This window comes from Eulemur rufifrons, chromosome 18 (assembly GCF_041146395.1).
Source record: "Eulemur rufifrons isolate Redbay chromosome 18, OSU_ERuf_1, whole genome shotgun sequence".
Classification (NCBI taxonomy): Eukaryota; Metazoa; Chordata; class Mammalia; order Primates; family Lemuridae; genus Eulemur; species Eulemur rufifrons.
This window is the reverse complement of record NC_091000.1, coordinates 56979462-56998892: the sequence shown is the minus strand read 5'-3', so window position 1 is coordinate 56998892 and position 19431 is coordinate 56979462. Positions and strand designations below refer to the sequence as shown.

The window sequence follows — 19431 nt, the reverse complement described above, 5'->3', positions numbered from 1 at the left end:
TGTTTGAATGAATTTTTAAATCCCTTTTTCTGGCCAGGTGAGGTGGCTCATGCCTGTAATCCTAGCACTCTAGGAGGCCGAGGCAAGAGGATTGCTTGAACTCAGGAGTTCAAGACCACCCTGAGCAAGAGTGAGACCCTGTCTCTACTAAAAATAGAAAAAATTAGCCAGGCGTGGTGGCACACCCCTGTAGTCCCAACTACTCGGGAGGCTGAGGCAAGAGGATCACTTGAGCCCAGGAGTCTGAGGTTGCTGTGAGCTAGGCTAACTCCACAGCACTCTAGCCTAGGCAACAGAGCAAGATTCTGTCTCAAAAAAAAAAAAAAAAAAAGACTCTTTTTCTCCACTAATACTCTGGAAGAGCCATTAAATTTCTGTTTGTCTTGTTATGGCTACTCATGCTTTTGAAATATTAGTAAAATACTCAAGAAAAAACAATTTTTAATGAACATTCATACTAAAAATCTGGATATAATGATATACTCAATTTAGGATTTGTTCAAATTTGAGATCTTTAATTGGCCTGAGGGTGGATCTGATGTGCTGTTAACTGTTGTACATAATTAGGGATGTGTAAACAAAATATTTCAGCCTAAATTGAATTATTCTATCAGGTAACATGCAACACTACCTAACCTTTTGCAAACTGCTGTTCTCTTCTTTTTTGTGAATATTGTCATACTAAAAAAAGAGAATGTCTCAGCACCGAGATGCAAGTAAAACTGACATTTTACATAATCTGCCTCCCTGACTGTCTTTTAATATTAACTTGATTGTTTTTTTTTCCATCTCTTAATGTTATATAAGAAGATGTTAAACTAGTCAACCAAAAGAAAGAATGAGAAGGAAAAAAGCATTTTTATGAGGATTTCAAGTCTTATTTTAAACCACTGATGGAAAATAATGTACTTCAGTAGCGGTTCATAAATAGAACAATGATAGCCATGATAATACATCATAAATCACATGATCATTTAACTTTACCTTCAACAAACTGGTTGTGAGCTTAATCATCTACTACAGCTGCAGTGGGTCAGAGAGAAATCCAGCCCAAACAAAGCTGTTCAGTTATAGCTATAGTAGGAATAAGCCTTTTACTTTTATACCTTTTACCTTGAGGATTAGTCATTTTTTTTCTAAAACATCTAAACACATCAGACACATAAACAATTCAACTATAAATGATATACTAGAAAATCTTTAATCAGTCAGGAAATCAAAAGGTCAATATTACTTTATGTGTGAAATACAACAAGCATAGAACAATTAAAGCAGAAGTTGATTTAGTAAGTAATTCAAAAAGTCTTCCTGGTTATTGAAATGAGTCCCTCTGAGAATAGTGATTTCTACTACTCAATTGTTCATGAGTAATTGAAAAATGGCAAATTGCAACAGTCTTGAGCTGCTGGAAAGTTTGTGGTTTTCTCTATTTTTCCCACTGGCATTTCTGCATGACCAGTAAGGGTCAACATGACCAAGAATCATTCTCCATTGTCCCTTCTTCAAAAGTTCCCTAAAATTAACAAGCAAGGCTGGGTACTTTTAGAATCTCAGAATGTATTTTACCAGGGCCTCTAGTTTTACAGACGGAGAAAGTAACTGTGCCTGAAAAAGTAGAGACTTATCCAAAGTCACAAGACAGTGGCAGGGCAGGACCTGGCATTGAAGGCCTCTCGGCAGTTAACTGTGAGGGCAACCACAGGGGCACATGTTGCTCTGTGTCACTATTCCCTTTCCATGTGACCCAGACTGCACAACAGAAATCGAATCGTCTTAAGCTATGATTCTCACCAACCTCAAAGGTAGCACTGTCTTCTTCCTAACATACTACTTATCATGGTCATTAGCAAAAACTTTCACTTGGTACATCTGCTAAAAAGAGCATCAAAATCACTTGTGATGAAGTAAAGCCTACAAAAACAGTAGTAAACAAACTTTTACTTTTTGATGTAAAGTGGTTTAAAAAAAAGGAATGCGTTCTTTCATCATCATCAAGAGAGTACATCTGACATCAATTAACTCTCAACTACTTTAAAGTGAAGAATTAAACACAAAATTACCTTTGAATGTTTCAAGTTCCTTCCTGTAGAAAAACAAGAAAATGCAAAATTAAAATAATCAATTCTCAATGGAAACTGCTCATACATTATAACAAAAATTTAGGTGCTTTAAATGCCCAGAGTGGTATTTCTGCATGCTCACGTATCAATTATGCTTTACTGAAATTACCAATATGTTAGTCTAAAGCAACTATTTTTAGTTATTTCTGATATTATCTATTAACAGCTAAAAAAAAAACCTACCAAAATTTAAACTATTAAAGCAACAAAACACTTATAATAAAACAGAGAGCATTTTAATGCCAGCTATGAACATCTTATATAAGAATCAGTTTATAACAGCACTTAACACGATTTTTCCTCCATTGATAAAGATTAAATAATGGATTTTTGAGATCTTTAGTTCAAAATTATCCAGCATAGGAGTAGTTATTTCCCCCTCTTATTAGCAAAGGAGAAAAGGGGGAAAGCACATATCAAAGGATAGAGATCCACGGCTCATCCTGCCACAAAAGGTCCAAGCCTCCAGGAACCTTCTGGCTTGTTATTTTGTCAATGTCAATTAAGGATGCCAAAACACAAAGCTTCCTGGGGAAATGTACAGTGGGGGAAAAGAGATTAATGATCATAAAATAAACATTTTGTGACAAAGAGGACAAAGCAAGTTATTTTCAGGTCTTCTCTCATAATTTTGCAATTATATATTTTTTCTCATTATCAGTACTAAGAAAAAGTAATATTGAGGAGGTAAGTTTATTTAGTAAAGGCTTGTTATCCCACTTAAAATATGAGACATTTATCTTTTCTTTGCACTCCAGGTTTTACTAAAAATCTAGGGATGTTTTCAATTCTCAAATCAGTATTCTACACTTCTAATTACAATACCCTCATGTTCCAAAATAGTTGACTACAATTAACAGCTGGTACGAAGGACTGGCAAGATGCCTACTGAAAGGCCAAGCAGATAATGTTCTTGCAACAGCCAAAGTGAAGCTTCTTAAATCAGATGGTCATCCCACTCCTCTTTTCCTAAAAATGCCTACTCCTTATAATAATTCTCCAGCACCATGGTTCATAAACTACGAAAGAGAATATAATTTTCAATCCTGTTGTTTCAAAAAACGTGCAATTTTTTTCCCTTCAGCAAATAGTCAATTTCATTCTTAAAAGCTTAGCTAGATTGTGTGTGGTGACTCACGCCTGTAATCCCTGCACTTTGGGAGGCCAGGGTGGGAGGATCAGCTTACAGTCTGGAGTTGGAGGCCATCCTGACCCTATCTCTATGAAAATTTTAAAAATTAGTCAGGTGTGGTTGCATGTGCCTGTAGTCCCAGCTAACTCTGGAGGCTGAGGCAGGAGGACTGCTTGAGCCCAGGAGTTCGAGGCTCCAGTGAGCTGTGATCACACCACTGCACTCTAACTGGGGTGACAGAGCAAGATCTTGCCTCTCAAAAAAAAAAGTTTAGGTAGGTACAAGTTAAACATGCCTAAAACCTAACTTTAAGCTCCAATACAATTATGGGATGAAAACCAAAGTACCTAACAGGAAGGCAGCATGTAACCTAAGAATCTTGAAAAGACACCTTCAATTTACTTGTTAGTGATGCCCTCACGTTAGTAATTCCCTGAGGTCGCTGATGGTATGCGGGGCATTGACAGAACATGCAGTTCAATATGCTAAAGGGCACGTGGTGTTCACGTTTTTTTTCTTTTGAAAAACTCCAAAGCCTTGTCTTTAAATGAAGGGTTCTTGATCGCCATGTGGAGAAGCAGTTTTGAAGGTTCCATGGCTTCACTGGATAGTTGGTTGCCGTAGATTATACAAAGCAGGCTTGGAGAATGTGAATCACCTGTTGCAATGAACGTGCAATTTAAGTAGGACTCTTGGTATTTTCTTTTAAATGAAGCTTTCATTTCACTGGCAGTCTTAGAGTCTGCTGCTGTCTCACCATTGGGTCTTTCCCCCTTTTCAAAGAAGCTCTCCAGTGACGTTTGTCTTTTGCTCATTTTTGCCAGGGCTAGCTTGTGGACTTACCAAAACTGACTGAGACAAGTGCACAGTGTGTGAAAGAGGCATGGACAGAAGTGGTGAATAAAATAATGGGTGGGCCACAGGTGGACTAAAATAAGTGTTAGATTCTGACTTACAGCCAGCCTGCCACCACATGCAGCTTTACATTTAAGATGGTCGCTTGTCACTATAAAGCCTGCCACCAGATGCAGCTTGTCACTTGCCAGTCACTGCTAGGGTTTTGATATGAGTCTGTAAGCAATTGATTTATTATGGTCTCTATTCAGTCAAACCTCTCTGTTAATGATAATCTGTATTTGCAGCCACTCCTCAGTGCTAGCGTCACCACCTCAGCTCCACCTCAGATCATCAGGCAGTAGATTCTCATAAGGAGCCACAACCTAGATCCCTCGCATGCTCGGTTTACAGTAGGGTTTGTGCTCCTAAGAGAATCTAATGCTGCCGCTGATCTGACAGGAGGTGGAGCTTATGCGGTGAAGCGAGTGATGAGGAGCAGCTGTAAATACAGATGAAGCTTCATTTGCTCGCCCAGTGCTCACCTACTGCTGTGGGGCCTGGTTCCTAACAGGCCACGGACCCATACCAGTCCGAGGCCTGGGGTTGGGAACTGCAGTGTTAGAGGTACTAAGACGGCAGGGGAGGCACATCCAGCAGAGGCAGTGGTGACTGGGAAGGCATGGAGCCCAAAAGATGCAGGTTATAGGTAGGGAACTGACTTCAGTGCAGCAATACTTCAGCAAGTATTTGTCCTGGAGCAAATACTTCAGAACAGCAGGCTGAATGAAGAGAAGGCAGTTCAGATTAAAAGGTAGATGGTTCTCAGTGCCAGGCTGAAAGATTTGGTTTTATTTTTAGTAGGAGAATAACATGAGCAAAGCTGTGCTTTAGGAAGAACATTCTAGCTGTGATGGATGGATGTATTGGCAAGGGAGAGAATAAAAGCAGAGAGTACTTAGGAAACTATGAGGGTGGTTTGGGGAAGAGCTAATTAATGCTTGGCAAGAGCGACATAAGTGGCAATGGCAATGAAAAGAGGAGTGCCATTTGAAAAATGCGCAACAGCCCACGGCACCTGATTAAATGGGGACGGAGGACGAAGGAGACAAGCCTGTCACACGAGGGGTCCAGTCTGCTTCTCCAGAAGGAAGAGAAAAAGATCTCGGGCAGCGCCTGAGTTCAGTTTGGGAATTGCTGAAATGACCTGGAAGGCTGGGGGTGCTGCAGACGGATTCCCACGCCCTTCAGCCTACTCAGGGACTCAGCTCTGACAGCTTCCCGCTCCCTCGCTTCACATTCACTCCTGAACCCATTCCAGTTTGACTTCTGGACCCCACTACCACACAATCAAGGCCACCAGCAATCCAATGACCGATTCTCACTTTTTATCCTAATCCCTCAGCAGCATTTGACCTAATTGGTGATTCCTTGAGAAAGTTTCTTCGAGGGTTTTTCAGTTTCTTTTGCCAGCAGCTCTACCCTTTCCAGAATACTAAATGCTGGTGTGCTGCAGGCTTGGTTCTGGGTGCTTTTCTCTCCTTAACTTACGTTCACTCAGAAGGCAATTTCATCCAGCTACATTGCTCTAAATACCACCTATACATTACTGACTTCCCGATTTACATTTCCTCTCTTGATCTCTTGTTTGAGCTCCAGACTCACATGCAACTGCCTGTTTGATGGTTTTACTCAAAAGTGAAATAAGCTTCTCAAACATTTGCAAAACAGAGCCTGCTCACCTTCCAGTTTTCCTCATCTCAAATGCCGGCCCCTCAAGTTTTATTCGTCCATATCCCTCACTCACCACATCCAATCCATCAATAATCCTGTCAATTCTACCTCAGAACATAACCTGAATTCATCCATTTCTCTCCATCATCACTGCCATCAGCCTCATATAAATATATCCATTTTCTTATACTGAATATTAATCTTTGTTTTGAGTTCAATCATTCATTCAAAAAAATTCATTGAGCCTTAGACACTGGGAATAATGTTAGGAATACCATTAGGAATAATGCTAGGTTTGGGATATACATGTTCAATAACCTCAAGGAATTTTAGTGAAAGAGACAGAGAAGTAAAGCAGTAATTAGAAACTGATGTCACAGATTAGTGCTTTGGTCATGCCATGCTGAGAATTTCCTAGGAATAAAGAAGAGGAGGCAATTCATACATTTTGGTTTGGTAGGAAAGGCTTCCTGGAGAAGCAAGCACAGAATTGATGAGTTTTGAAGGAAAGCATAATTGATGATGATGATGGGGTAACATTCACTGAGAACATGGCAAATATTTCACTCTTAACCATTATGTCATAGCCTCAGTTCACCAAATGAAAAAGTACAGGTAAGCAGGAGTTTCAAGTTCTGGTCATTCTCCTTCAAACTCTATTAAAAACAGTAATAACAATAATCAATATAAAAGAGTCTTCAAGTTCATCTTTTTCACGAAGGCTTCCTTGACATCCAGTCAGTGATCTCTCCATTAATCTAAACTCCTAGAGCAATTTAACTCTATCAGTGTTATACACCTCATGAACTGCCTTGCAATGTGGTTATATCTATACAGGTATCATCTCTAGAGTTACACCACAGAGTGCAGACACCACGTCTCAGCTGTCCTGCATCACATATGTGCACAGAGTCGGATCCAAGAGACTCTCAGCAAATCCAGATTCTCAAGTACAGTGGCTGCAGAATGACTAAGAATATCTGCTTCTTCAAAGAGATCATTGCTGTAATTATAGAATATTTTATTTTTTATTTTTTTGGAGACAGGGTCTTGCTCTCTTTTGCCTGGGCTAGGGTGCAGTGGCATCGTCATAGCTCACTGCAACCTCAAACTCCTGGGCTCACAAGATCCTCCTGCCTCAGCCTCCTGAGTAGCTGGAACTACAGGCATGTGCCACCACGCCACCAAACACCACCACACCCAGCTAATTATTCTTATGTTTTTGTAGAGATGGGGTCTTGCTATTGCCCAGGCTGGAGTATTTTATTCTTTATAAAGTTTGTCACATATTACCTCATTTGATAACAATTTGTTAGTTACTTATATTTTCAAAAATTTGAGTCTCTTATTTTTCATAGTTTAATAGCATTTTCAGGTCAAGTATGAAGAATTGAAATGTCTTCTTTTAGATCTTACTATATTTTAAAATTTACTCAATTCAGCAAATGCTGTTATGAAATTTAGCATAACAAACCCTGAAAGTAAAATATTCAAAAAATAATACCAGACCCAAAAGCTGCAAAAGCTAATAATATTTGCAAAGGGTGAAACTGCTATTATTTAATCATTTTCTCTACAGGAATTGAGTTATAAAGGCAGAATAAAAATATAAGAAAGCATCACATTAATAAATAAATCTACAGAATGTTACAAGTATATTAAATCTGTACATGAGTAGAAATCAACTAAATCAGATTCAACATGTAAATTTAATAGATTGGAGCCACTGGACAAATGTCTCCACAAACATGATCATCTCACAGATGAAGCACAATATCTCTAAATACTAAATAAACTACCTCTCTAGGACAAATTCATGATAAAAAGCTAACACAAAATACCACATTCAAAATGCCAACTGCAAAATCCACTCTAACATTTTTCTTCACATCGGAACATGTTTAGAGGGAAATTTTGTTAAAGTATGATCAGCAATATGTTCTTCCATAGAACACACTTGAACAGCATCCCTTTGTTACCAGTGACTACTTATTCATAGGAAAGATCTCACAAGACATCTCTCAAAAAAGGAGCCCTACTACTCATTGCCACCAAGTCAGTAGCTTGTTGTTCTTGCAGTCCACAGTTGGGTACCCCCTGAAAATGTGTGTCCTTGTAGGCTTGGTAGGGTTGTGGCTGATAGAGTAGAAATGGGACTGGTGATGGGGTCGGGGGAGGTGACCTCTTACTAGCTTGAGGTAAATTTCCTCCAGACTGTCTGTATCTTAGAAATCCCCGTTTTCATTTATTCCTTACATGGAACCTGACCTGCAAAACATTTTCAACATTATCTGTAAAACAAAACCTCTTGAAAAGCAGCTAGTTTGTTGTAAAAACTGCACTAAATCCTTATTTATTATGTTATTAATGTAAGTTAGTTTTATGTATTTATCTATTTTGGGCAAACACAGCCTAGAAAGTAGTAAGATGATAGGACCCTAGAATCCTGGAATTTAAAGTTGAACAGAATCTGAGAGAGATGGTAACAAAGACGACCTGGAATAAAATTTTAAAAAATGAACTCCAAAAAAGATAATGAAGGTCTAGAAATGGGCTGATTGGTGGCAGCACTGTGTGTGGATTGCATTTCATCCCAACTTGCAAGAAAATTACATTCCTAAACCTCTTTTTCGTGAAAATCTATTTGGTTTGGAAAGCCATGGTGGGGAGAGGAGGTGTAGGTAAGTAGGATAAGGAAGGATGAGAAGACAGTAGGGAATTTTTTTCTGACTTCCTACTGTATACCCCACATTACACAGGTATTTACATACATTATCTCCTATACCTCACAATTACCTAATTGTAGGTAACATCACTGCCACTTAATACAGAAGGAAAATGGGGCTTAAGGATGGAAGGCCACACAGCTACTAAGTGATAGGACCAGGAATAAAACCCACGACTCTCTGACTCCACATATGTGCAATCTTCAGCATCCAGAATAGAGTTCGCGGCCAAGTTTGGCTTACCTGAAGGCAGGTTGTGGCTCACCTGAGATATTTTAGCTTTAACTGAAAGTGACTTGAATAGACCACTAAACTTACTGGATACCAGAGTTATGTATATGAAACTCAGAGCTACCCTCAAATTTCTGGGCAACATCCGAGTCTACCCAGCTGTGTGAAAGTACATTCTTTTAAGGAAACTGTTAAAACAAGTTGAAAGTCATTGATGTAAACATAAGGTAAGACCCCACTGTGCCTCTGAAGACATCCTGTGGTTTTCAAAAACAGGTTTGTAAAACACTTATTCTTGCTACTGTGCTGAAAAGTGTTCAGTGACTAGTCCATGGGAACTAATGGGCTAAAAAAATTTTATTATAAACTATTAAAAGAATTTATAGGCCGGGCGCGGTGGCTTATGCCTGTAATCCTAGCACTCTGGGAGGCTGAGGTGGGTGGATTGCTCGAGGTCAGGAGTTTGAGACCAGCCTGAGCAAGAGTGAGCCCCATCTCTACTAAAAATAGAAAGAAATTATCTGGCCAAGTAAAAAAAAAAAAAAAAAAAAAAAAAAAAAAAATATATATATATATATATATATATATATATATATATATAAAAAATTAGCCAGGCATGGTGGCTCATGCCTGTAGTCCCAGCTACTTGGGAGGCTGAGGCAGGAGGATTGCTTAAGCCCAGGAGTTTGAGGTTGCTGTGAGCTAGGCTGACGCCACGGCACTCTAGCCCAGGCAACAGAGCAAGACTCTGTCTCAAAAGAAAAAAAAAAAAGAAAGAAAAAAGAAAAGAAGAATTTATAGCACCCTTTTGTATTATTGATATTTTTTTAATTCAAACTTTTAACTGGCTATCCAGGTTCCTAAAAAAAGAACCATTCTACCACTCATTATTACCAAATTAATGGTTTGTCCATTCTCAGCATTCTACAGTCACAGCCTACCCACATACAACTGTGTATTCTTACAGGCTTGGTGTATTTGAGGTTGATAGGGTAAAAAAAAAAAATCATGCCTCCCACACACGAATGTATTCCTAATCAAGTGGCACCACTACTAAAAACCTTTGTTTGTCCATCCTTACAATGAGCCACTCGCAGCAGGTGATGCACTGACAAAAGCGAGGTCCTTTTCTTATTCCACGGCACCAAACCCAGAGCATGACAGCTTTGTGTGCAGATAACAGACTATAAAAGGTATGAAGAGACTTTGAAGTCAGAAAAACATTGGTTCTGACCCAGCACTGCCACTTCGTAGCTCTCTAACTCTCGGCAAGTTATTTAATCTCTTAGTCTTCTTTCTTATTTGTAGAGAAGAGTGTATGACTACGCGAATGATCATTATAAGAATTCTATGAGTTAATTTAGAATAAGGTTTTTAAGCACAGTGCCTGGAACACCTTAAGTGCTCAATAAAGGCTACTGTTATAATTGCCATCATCGTCATCATCACTACTTTTTATCTTGAAGATGATATGAAATCTTAATTATATCTGCATTTTAGAAAAAATGAACACTCCAACAGTAAAAAAATGAACACTCCAACGGTAAAAAAAAATGAACTGGGGGACAAGATTATAGACAGGAAGACTAATTAGGAGGCTATCAGTATAACTGAGGCTACAAAGACGTGGGCTAGAGCTCAGGAAAGGACCAGTGATGACAGGCAAGCACTGAGTCAAGAAAGATTAGACTGGACCAGGACCAGAGTAGAGACGGTAGAAGAAGGAGAAAGAGATTATCACAACTCCCATGTTTGTGGATTAGGTAAATCTGTAGTGGTTGTAGCTTACTGAAACAGAAAAAGGTCAAGTTTTCTGTGGAAGATAATCTGGGGGCATGGTGCTCCTGAGATGTTTGTTGGGATATCCAAGAAGAGGAGATGTCTAGAGGGCAACTGGTTATGCCGGTAAGAAGAGAGACAAACTGAAGACAGTGGTTTGACAGGGATCACCCACCACATGGGTGGAAGATGAGCCAGGACACAGAAGAGCTTGCCTGGGGAGGGCATGCAGAATAAAAGCAGGCAATAACCAAGACAAGAATGCAAGAGAATACCAACATGGAAGCATCTGCAAAGAAAACTAAAAACTAACCTGAGGTAGACAAGAAGATTTAGGATGCTAGTGCCGCAGAAGTCAAGAAAGGACAGTATCAAGAGGTCATGCAAATAAGGATTGATTTGTAAATGAACTTAGTTACCTAAAAAGCTAAGAAGAAAAATATAGATTAAATATTTAAAGTGCATCATGGATTTGTTTTCTGTCAGTGTCTTCATATGTTTATATGAATTTTTATACAATTTGTCTTTTTCTATTAAGCAATATTTTAACTGCCAGCGTATGCCATGTACCTTGTCCATTCATTTTAACTAAAAAATCTTTCTAAAAACTTACTTATGAGATAAAATAGTGTTTTAACTTTCCCCAAACTAGACCAATGTTTATATAATAATTTTAAAGGATACTTTTCAATGGTTTTAAACCCATGTAAAAGCACAGAATATTGATGTCAACTGATAAATTCTCAAATCTACCCAAATTAATCCTTGAGAACTGTGTAGTAACTTGTGTTTTGTCTTCCTTAAATGTGTTATTTTACATGACAATAATGTACTTCTCTGATACCAGTTGTAAGGATAGGAATTGGTCATAAACAAAACATGACATGAAACCTCCAGAAAAAAAGAAAAATGTTGCTCCCTTTGGGGGCAAATGTCCCTCTTTGAAATCCAGTATCAAACCTCTCCAGTAGCAAATGAGTTCACGCCCTTTGAAACAATCACAGTGCCTTTCTCTGAGCCAGTACTACTGAAGATGAGTAAGAGGCAGGTAAAAGGCAGGCAAGAAAAGGCACCTGTTTATTAGCCACTGAAAAACTGGGCCAACATAACCACACTCATGCACAGCGCAGAGAGGAGGAGCACTGTGTTCTCTTGTTGCCACCTTCGCCATCCCACTTCCCTGCCACTGATGTCAGCGCAGGTAGAGCAGGCTGCTGATGGTGCCTCTGCCTGTCGCAGCTCTCATACCCCTCAAGAATACCAGAAAAGTGAGAAAAGCACAGGGCAATGCCATGGTTTTAGCCACATTCAAATGATGACTAAAATAACTGATAAATGTCATACTTTTGAAAGCATCTCTAAAAAATGCTTGTTTTCCATGATCAGTAACTGATGAGGGAATATAAACTCCAGGATGGTCACGTAAAATGTAATATATTACTCCAAATTTAATAAACCGCTCTAAAACACTGAAAGTTATTAGAGACTCTGTAAATTATAACATACAAGCTATAATCATTCTATCTTTGGAACAAGGATTGCCTTTTTTTTAACCCAGGATAATCATAATTATGTTTTGCTGAATTTCAATAAACCTTTCTCAAGATTGCTGTATCTTTAGTCTTGACAACTTTTTACCTCAAAGATATACTTTCAGTTTTCATGTCTCTGTTAAAAACAAAAACCTTATGAACTCCAATGTGCAGAATGGCACTTACATAATTGGGAGGAGAAAGCTAAGGAAAAGAGTATTGTAAACCAATTAGAGAAATATTTAGTATTTTTAAAGAATTAGGTCAGGATACGTCTTTTTAATACTGATGGCAGACAGATACTCATTGTTCAAAATAAATGAAGAACTTAAATATCAGTCCTAAACTATATTTACTGTCAACCCAAGGATCTAATAAACTGTTAAATATTCTAGCTGCATCTGTTCTCGTGACTACATATAGTCCAAAACTGCCAAGATTTATTTCTAACAGACACTTTAGAGCAGGAATTTTGTTAGTTCAGTTCCTTGCCAACTCATAAGCTTAGGATTAATTTTGAACGAAAATGTAAGATTTGATTACACATTCATGAAGCCAATTTATTCACAGCTCTCAGTCTGTTTTCAAGAGGTCACTGGCCTAGCAAGCATGATTACCATATTACAACAAATATAATAAAATAAAAATTTCAATTTACTTTCAATTAATCACCTGGGAACCATGTGAAATCTAGCAAGTAATAGGGAGGGGAAAAGTAAAAGGAGAAAAGTGGAAAAAAGAGACAAGTTTGGGCCTTTTTAAATATCTTCCACGTCTCTACTTCACTTTTTAAACTAACAGAATACAGTTGCAACAACAGTTTTTACTGTCCTTGTCTGCTAATTGTCAGTTCTGAATGGTTTTGATTGATTGGTTGTCCTCCTCAATATGTTTGTTCAGTAATCTTTGATTAGATGCCAGACACGTAATTTATTTTGTTGGGTGCTAGATATTTTTGCGTTCCTAAAAATATTTTTGAGCTTTATTTGTTGTATAGTTAATTTACCTGGAAACAGTTTGATCCTTTTGCTACATGCTTTATGATTTGTTAAGCAGGTCTGGGGCAGTGCTCAGTCTAGGGCCAATTATACCCCTACTGAAGCAAGACTTCACTTCTCAACGCCCTGTGAATTTCCAGTTTTTCCAGTCTCACTGTTGGGAACAGGCCGTGTGTGAACACCAGGCACCATGTGAATGCCAGGCACCATCAATTTGTCCTTTTGGGTGTTTTTTCTCTCCTGTCTCAGGTAGTTTCCTCACATTCCTTATCAGCTGAATAATCTTCTGAATAATCAAGGGGAACCCTCTACAGATTTTAGGGATTCTCTCTCTGAGCTACTCTCTGCTTGTTGGGACTATGTCCTCCAAATTCCAGCTGCCTTGGTCTCCCCAGACTCCTCAGCTCTCTCTCTTCAACTCAGAGTCTTCCAGGCTCTACCTGGGTCCGCTCCCTGCACGGCACCCTGGAAACTCTCAAGGCAGGATGCCGGGGCAATCACAGAGTTCACCTCACTTATTTCCTACCTATCAGGTATCATCACATCTCTTCTGTGCCCAAAGTCTAATGTCTTAAAAAACATGATCTCATTTACTTTGTCTGGTTTTTTATTGTATCAGGTGGGAGAGCAAATCTGATCCCTGTTACTCCATCTGGGGTGGATGCACAAGTTCCCTCCCTTTTTGTAAAAGCACTGCCTGAGGGAAACTACTCCTGCTCCACTTTCCATTCCAGCATCCAACAGACTTCCACCGCAGAACCTCAGAGCCAGTTGCTGCCTTTCTGCCTATCTCCTTTGGATGAGGTTCCAGAGCCTTCTTCACCCTAGAGAATGCCATTGGTTTCTTCTGTCCCATTCTCAGCAAAGCCAGGCCTGAGGGCTACACTCCTGCCAGGCCTCCCCGCCACCCCACCCTCAACGTTCTGAGCTGGAAGTGCCGGCCAGACCTTCAGCCACCTGTCCAGGTTAGTCTGGACAGTCATTTCTCAAAGCCCAGGAGTTTGGCAGGTTATTCTCTAGGACATATAGTGGTCAAATACCATTACGGATATATCAAAATATCACAAATGAGTCTGTTATGCTTTGTTCTAAAGATTTTCTACATTTCGTCTACAGTCTAAATGTTTGGTTACCAAGAAATAAAACAAAAATAAATACAAACACAAAGAAGGTATAGTCCTTTAGCACTTGGCATTAGCTATAATGGACATGTAAACATAAAGCAAAGGCAATAATGACTCTTTCAAAATATGCATAAGCACTAAATTTCAGCAAAAGCAGCAGTGATCACCATTTATAGGAAACAAGTTCTAAGAGACACTCAAATTTTTCAAAGTCTGAATAAATCAGTGAAAAATGTTCCTGGAGTTTAGATACCCCTAAGCATTTCAAGTCCAACAGAAGACTATGTTAAAATTATGAGTCATTTATAATTAACTAGAATTGCTAAAATCACTGTTCAAGATGTAGCTATTTTTGGAGAAATTCTGATGGTATGCTATGTACTGAAGGGAAAAACATAAGTGCTCTAGAAGTTTGGAAATCAGAAATATTTAAATTAAATTACATACTTATGTATGATTTTAAGTATAATGTAACTAATTAATTGTCAGAGAATTTCAATAAGCACTCCAAAGATTATGGTGGTACTAGGAAGATTAAAAATTTAGAAGGCTGAGATTCTATACATTTTTTTTTAGTTCTATTTCTTCATTCTCCTAAACCTACTGTTCATGATGCAGGCTCTTTGCACCTATTATTCCTTCTGGTAGATCCTCTCTTGGCTGCCTTTTTATTCAGGGCTCAGTTCTGATGTATCAGAAGGCCTTCCCTGCTCGCCCTAGCTAAAGTGGTCCTCCCTGCCTTACCACTGTGACATTATCCTGTTTTGTTTTCTTTATCATATACCCATTCTCAACTACAGATGCACTGATACCAACACCTGGGACTGATTCAGTTTGTACCAACTCAAATTTTTTAAAAAAGGTGATATATTTGGGTTCAGGGAGCGGGTAGTCTGAAGACCCTGCTGAATGAGAAAATGCACAGGAGCCTATTGCAGAGACTACCAGCACTGGAGGAGTGTGAGAAATTATCCTTCATTCTGGGGAGCTGGTGGGCATGGGATCATGGCAGCCTTGCAGTGCCAGAGGAAGACCCTTCTCTCTCCTCTCTGCTGCACCTTTGTTGGCTGCCACCGTCAGCTTGCACCAGAGTGCAGTGCCGACTGCAGGGATGTGGTGCTGAGCCAGCATCTGAATGCTCCATCACACTAGATATTGCATACAACACAACACAACACAACAGTTTTTACCTCGGGGCAATTTGTATTTCCTGTGTTTGGTATCATCTTTGTGCTTCCTGAGTACATGGCTGGTTCTCCGGGTCTCAAGATTCTGCCCTCCAAGAAAATCTTGCTATGATTGGATAGGAACCCCAGATAAATATTCAGGTCTTTGACCTGTTCACTTTTACATCCCTGAAAAAGAATCACCATTGAAACAAAAGCTTAGAGAATTAAGACAAGAAATACAAGAATGGAATCAATAGTTCTGGGCAAAACAGAATTTGATATTTAGTAAGGAAAAAGAATTTATTCACTCAAGGCTAAAGCTAAAGGCTTAGAACTGAGAATTGAGTCAAGTCAGAAAGCAATATTAAATGCCAAAGAAATGGCTGAATTTTATAAGGAATTTTGAAGTAAGAATTTTCAGAAGCACATATAACAGAGAGTGGTTGAAGCAGAACTTTGCCATCCCCTTCTTCATGAGAAAAGTAGCCCTGGAGAGGATCTGGAACAAGCTTAGACTGAAATAAAACATGATGTGCAATTAGGAGCCACCCAGAGTCCAGTTTCCAGAGAAGAAAGTGGTCCTAGGAGCTCATTTTAAGGGGGCTCTCAAAAACTGTAAGTGATCCCAAGAAGTATCACTTCTTAAGGGTGGGCCAGGAGAACGTGGGTCTTGTTCCCTCCTGACTGTGGATTCCAAGCTGGCTCCTTGTCACAGACGTGGTGTTAACGCACTGTGTGCTCATTTGCTGTGTTTTGAATTATACCAATTCAAATTAGAACAATATAAAAATCTTAATAAAGTTTCACTTGGAAAAATTTGAGTCCAATTACAGGAACAATTTAGAAGCTGACTGCAGCATCAGCACTGCCCTCACCATGGGTAGTTAGCTGTGAATTATTGGGGTCCTCACGGGCCATGCCCTGAATGACATGTGGTTGTGCCAAAGCTCGTGTAAGTGTAGACTTAGGAACAAGGGCAGCTCCTTTGTCAGAGAGCCCTCCGGTGATGGCCAAGAACTTGTCTACTTATTCTGGTGAGGTAAAGCCTCAGTTTCCAAAGTTTTCCCAAGCAGCGTGCTACCTGGATCGTGGCCCTCTTCTTTTTAAATGCTTTTAAAATCAGCATCGTTTGAGATTGGGCTGTATGGTTATAAATGATGCTCTCTTCGTGCCGTGTCCTGGCTATGCGGCATGGGGAGACGCAGCAGGCAGGGGGCACACCTGCCTCCGCTGAGGGAAATGACCTTTGAGCCAGGGCACCCTAGGAAGTGTGTCCTCTGAAAAGAGAGGAGATGTTTGGAATTAACCAAAAGCTACTGCACAAACAGTTTTTATTCCAAAATGGGGCATAACATCGTCATAAGACTAAATTTGTTCTATGGCTTATAAACTGCTGCCACCAAAGATGACTTACGTCCATGGCCTTTATCAGCCCCTGTGGATGGGCAAAGGTGTGAGAGCCTCGTCTCCCTGTGTGTGTCTGAAGAGAAAAGTTCCCACAGCTTGGTCTGTGAAACCTGCAGTTTCCACAACGGAGAGTGGAGGACATGCACCAAACAGCATTAAACGAGTTTCACAGAAAAGGCACTGCACTGACTCATTCACGCAGCCGCCTCTGCTGAGCGCTGCTCTCAGCCTGTCGCCAGCACGTGTGACTGCATGTGCCCGCAAAGACACACGGAGAGGCAGTGAGTAGGTTCGGGTGCTAGCAGGTGCAGAAGGCATGAACTGTTTTCTAGCTTTTAATTCCTTCTCTCATCCCATCAGATTTATCTTCTCCCAGGTAATGTGACATTGGAATAAACAGCAACTTCCTGTGATATAGCTTCTAATTCTCTTTGCGTATCAATTCTTAGAGATTTTGGGAGGGACTTTTCACCAGAAAAAGACAAATAGATTGTCTGAAAGGAAATTTGTTTTTCAGGAGCATGAACTTCAGTGTGCGTGCTAAAGACGTGTGCATGCACACATCATTACAAACTGTTAGGACTATTCCCTGTCCATGAAGGCAGAGGGAGAGTTTGAAAAGTGCAACCTGCAGGACTGCTGATAGACGGCCCTCTGAGACACAGGCATGTCCTGGATCACACTCAGACATGGCAAAGTCATTTTGGACCAGAGTTGTCAGCCTGGCATCTACACAGCCCATCACTGGGCAAATGGATTCCGCCCTCTCGCTGGTGGCTCTGTGATCAATACAAGTATTTATGTTGTACAAGCACTTTTACTGTCACTGTTCTCATCACATTGCATAACTGACCTCCTCCAGATCCCCAGGGCTACTAGAGTCAAGCTTCTGGAAGTTTCAAGGAAGAGAAACTTACTCAAACTAGCTCCAGGCAAGGGGGGCAGGTTGCTGTTAGAAGCCAGAGATCTCTCAAATCACATCAGCCAGGTCCCTGAAGCTAGGAAGATCACAATGCCCCAAGTGTCAGTCAGGGGCCATGAGTCTCAATCTTTGTCCACCTGCGGGGCAGCTGCTGGCCTTCTGATGGGGGTGCTGGACCCTGGTCAGGTCCCCGTCCAGTGGGCAGTGGCTGTGAGCCAGGGCTGGCTGGGACAGGTAGAGTGACATGGGAGCCAAGGAGACTCACGGTTCTCATTCTCCACCACAGCCCTTCAGGCCTAAGGCCAAGGATGCTGTCTTTGAAGAGTGACTCACGAAAAACAAACATATGTTCCATACTCAGAGGGAAGCACACATGGTTCTTTGACTTTGTAAAGTAAAAGCTGTGGAAACAGTTTCCTTGAAAGTTGTCAGAGGAGCAGTGACCCACAGTGGCAGCATCCTGGGCTGGGACATAAAGTAAGGAGTCATGGGTGTCTTAACCCACCCTTGGAGAGATGAGGGTAGGAGGCAGCGCCCTAAACCCCCAACACACACGGACGCTGGTTCTCCAGTCCCTGTGGTGCTCTTAAAATCGTTCCACTGACATAAGTTATGTGGTAAGCAGGCACGAGGGACTGGCAGAATATTTTTAGCAACTGAAGACCTAAGTGTAGTTGAAATCTCAGTAACATATATGTTGTCCTTTTGTAATAATTTTAATGCCAAAAAGTTTAACTTGACTCTTAATGTTAACAGTTTCACTAGATTCTTAAATTTAAATGCTCTAAGCCAGCGGTCCCCGCCTTTTTGGCACCAGGGACCGTTTTCATGGAAGATAATTTTTCCATGGACCGGGGAGGGATGAGGAGGATGGTTTCAGCATGATTCAAGCTCATTACATTTATTGTGCATTTTATTTCTACTATTATTATGTTGTAATATATAATGAAATAATTATACAGCTCACCATAGGTTGGGGACCCCTGTTCTAAGCAAATTAATGAGAAACAGCAGCACCATTTTCTTATTTGATCATGGAATATTTTATCAGTGGCTATCTTTTCAGTCTAGTATTCCATGTCAAACACTTCAGGGAATGTTGTAGCTAATAAAAAATCTCTGAATTCAATTTTTATGCTTACGGTACATGCACATCCCCTGTGTCAAACAGTACTCACAAGGGCTCATTTACAATGAAGCGGAGTTGTCCCTGCCCCAGCTCCCCCCACCTTTCTGTCCTGCTTTTCACAAGCAGCCACATTCAATTCTTTCAGTTATTTCTTCTGGTATTTACCTCTGTTATTTCTAAATAATATGCCAACACTAATTTTTTTTTCTATTTTAAATATTCCTTATGGATTTCCTATTGCAAAAGTCGAGGAATAGCTATCTTAGACCCCTTCTTCCTCTCAACAGAAATATACTTTTTCTCCCAATAAGTTATATAATTCTGTATTTAATTATTATATAATGTAACTATTGTTTATGACTGAGCCATATAGCATATTATTTTTTTCTTGTAAAACTCTGTTTTCCCTTAGCATTAAAATTTGCCTTGTTGTTCGCTTGGTTTTAAAAAACATACTTATCACTAATTTGTCATCAAATACTCTACCAGAGTTCATAAAACTCCTCTCAATATGGTCAAGCACATTGGACAATCTATTTCATTTTTTCCCCGTAGAAACATGACTCTTAGAATCCTGTGGAAAATCTCCCTGCT

General features: G+C 39.9%; 1 protein-coding gene across 4 annotated transcripts in view; it reads right to left on the bottom strand.

Moving 5' to 3' along the window:
• DTNBP1 (dystrobrevin binding protein 1) overlaps positions 1-19431 on the bottom strand; it is a 127771-nt gene that overhangs the window by 54623 nt on the left and 53717 nt on the right. For all 4 annotated transcript variants that reach the window (XM_069493133.1, XM_069493134.1, XM_069493131.1 and 1 more), the window contains one exon: positions 2061-2083. In XM_069493133.1, coding sequence (XP_069349234.1) covers positions 2061-2083 — 23 coding nt within the window. The remainder of the gene's footprint in view (positions 1-2060; positions 2084-19431) is intronic.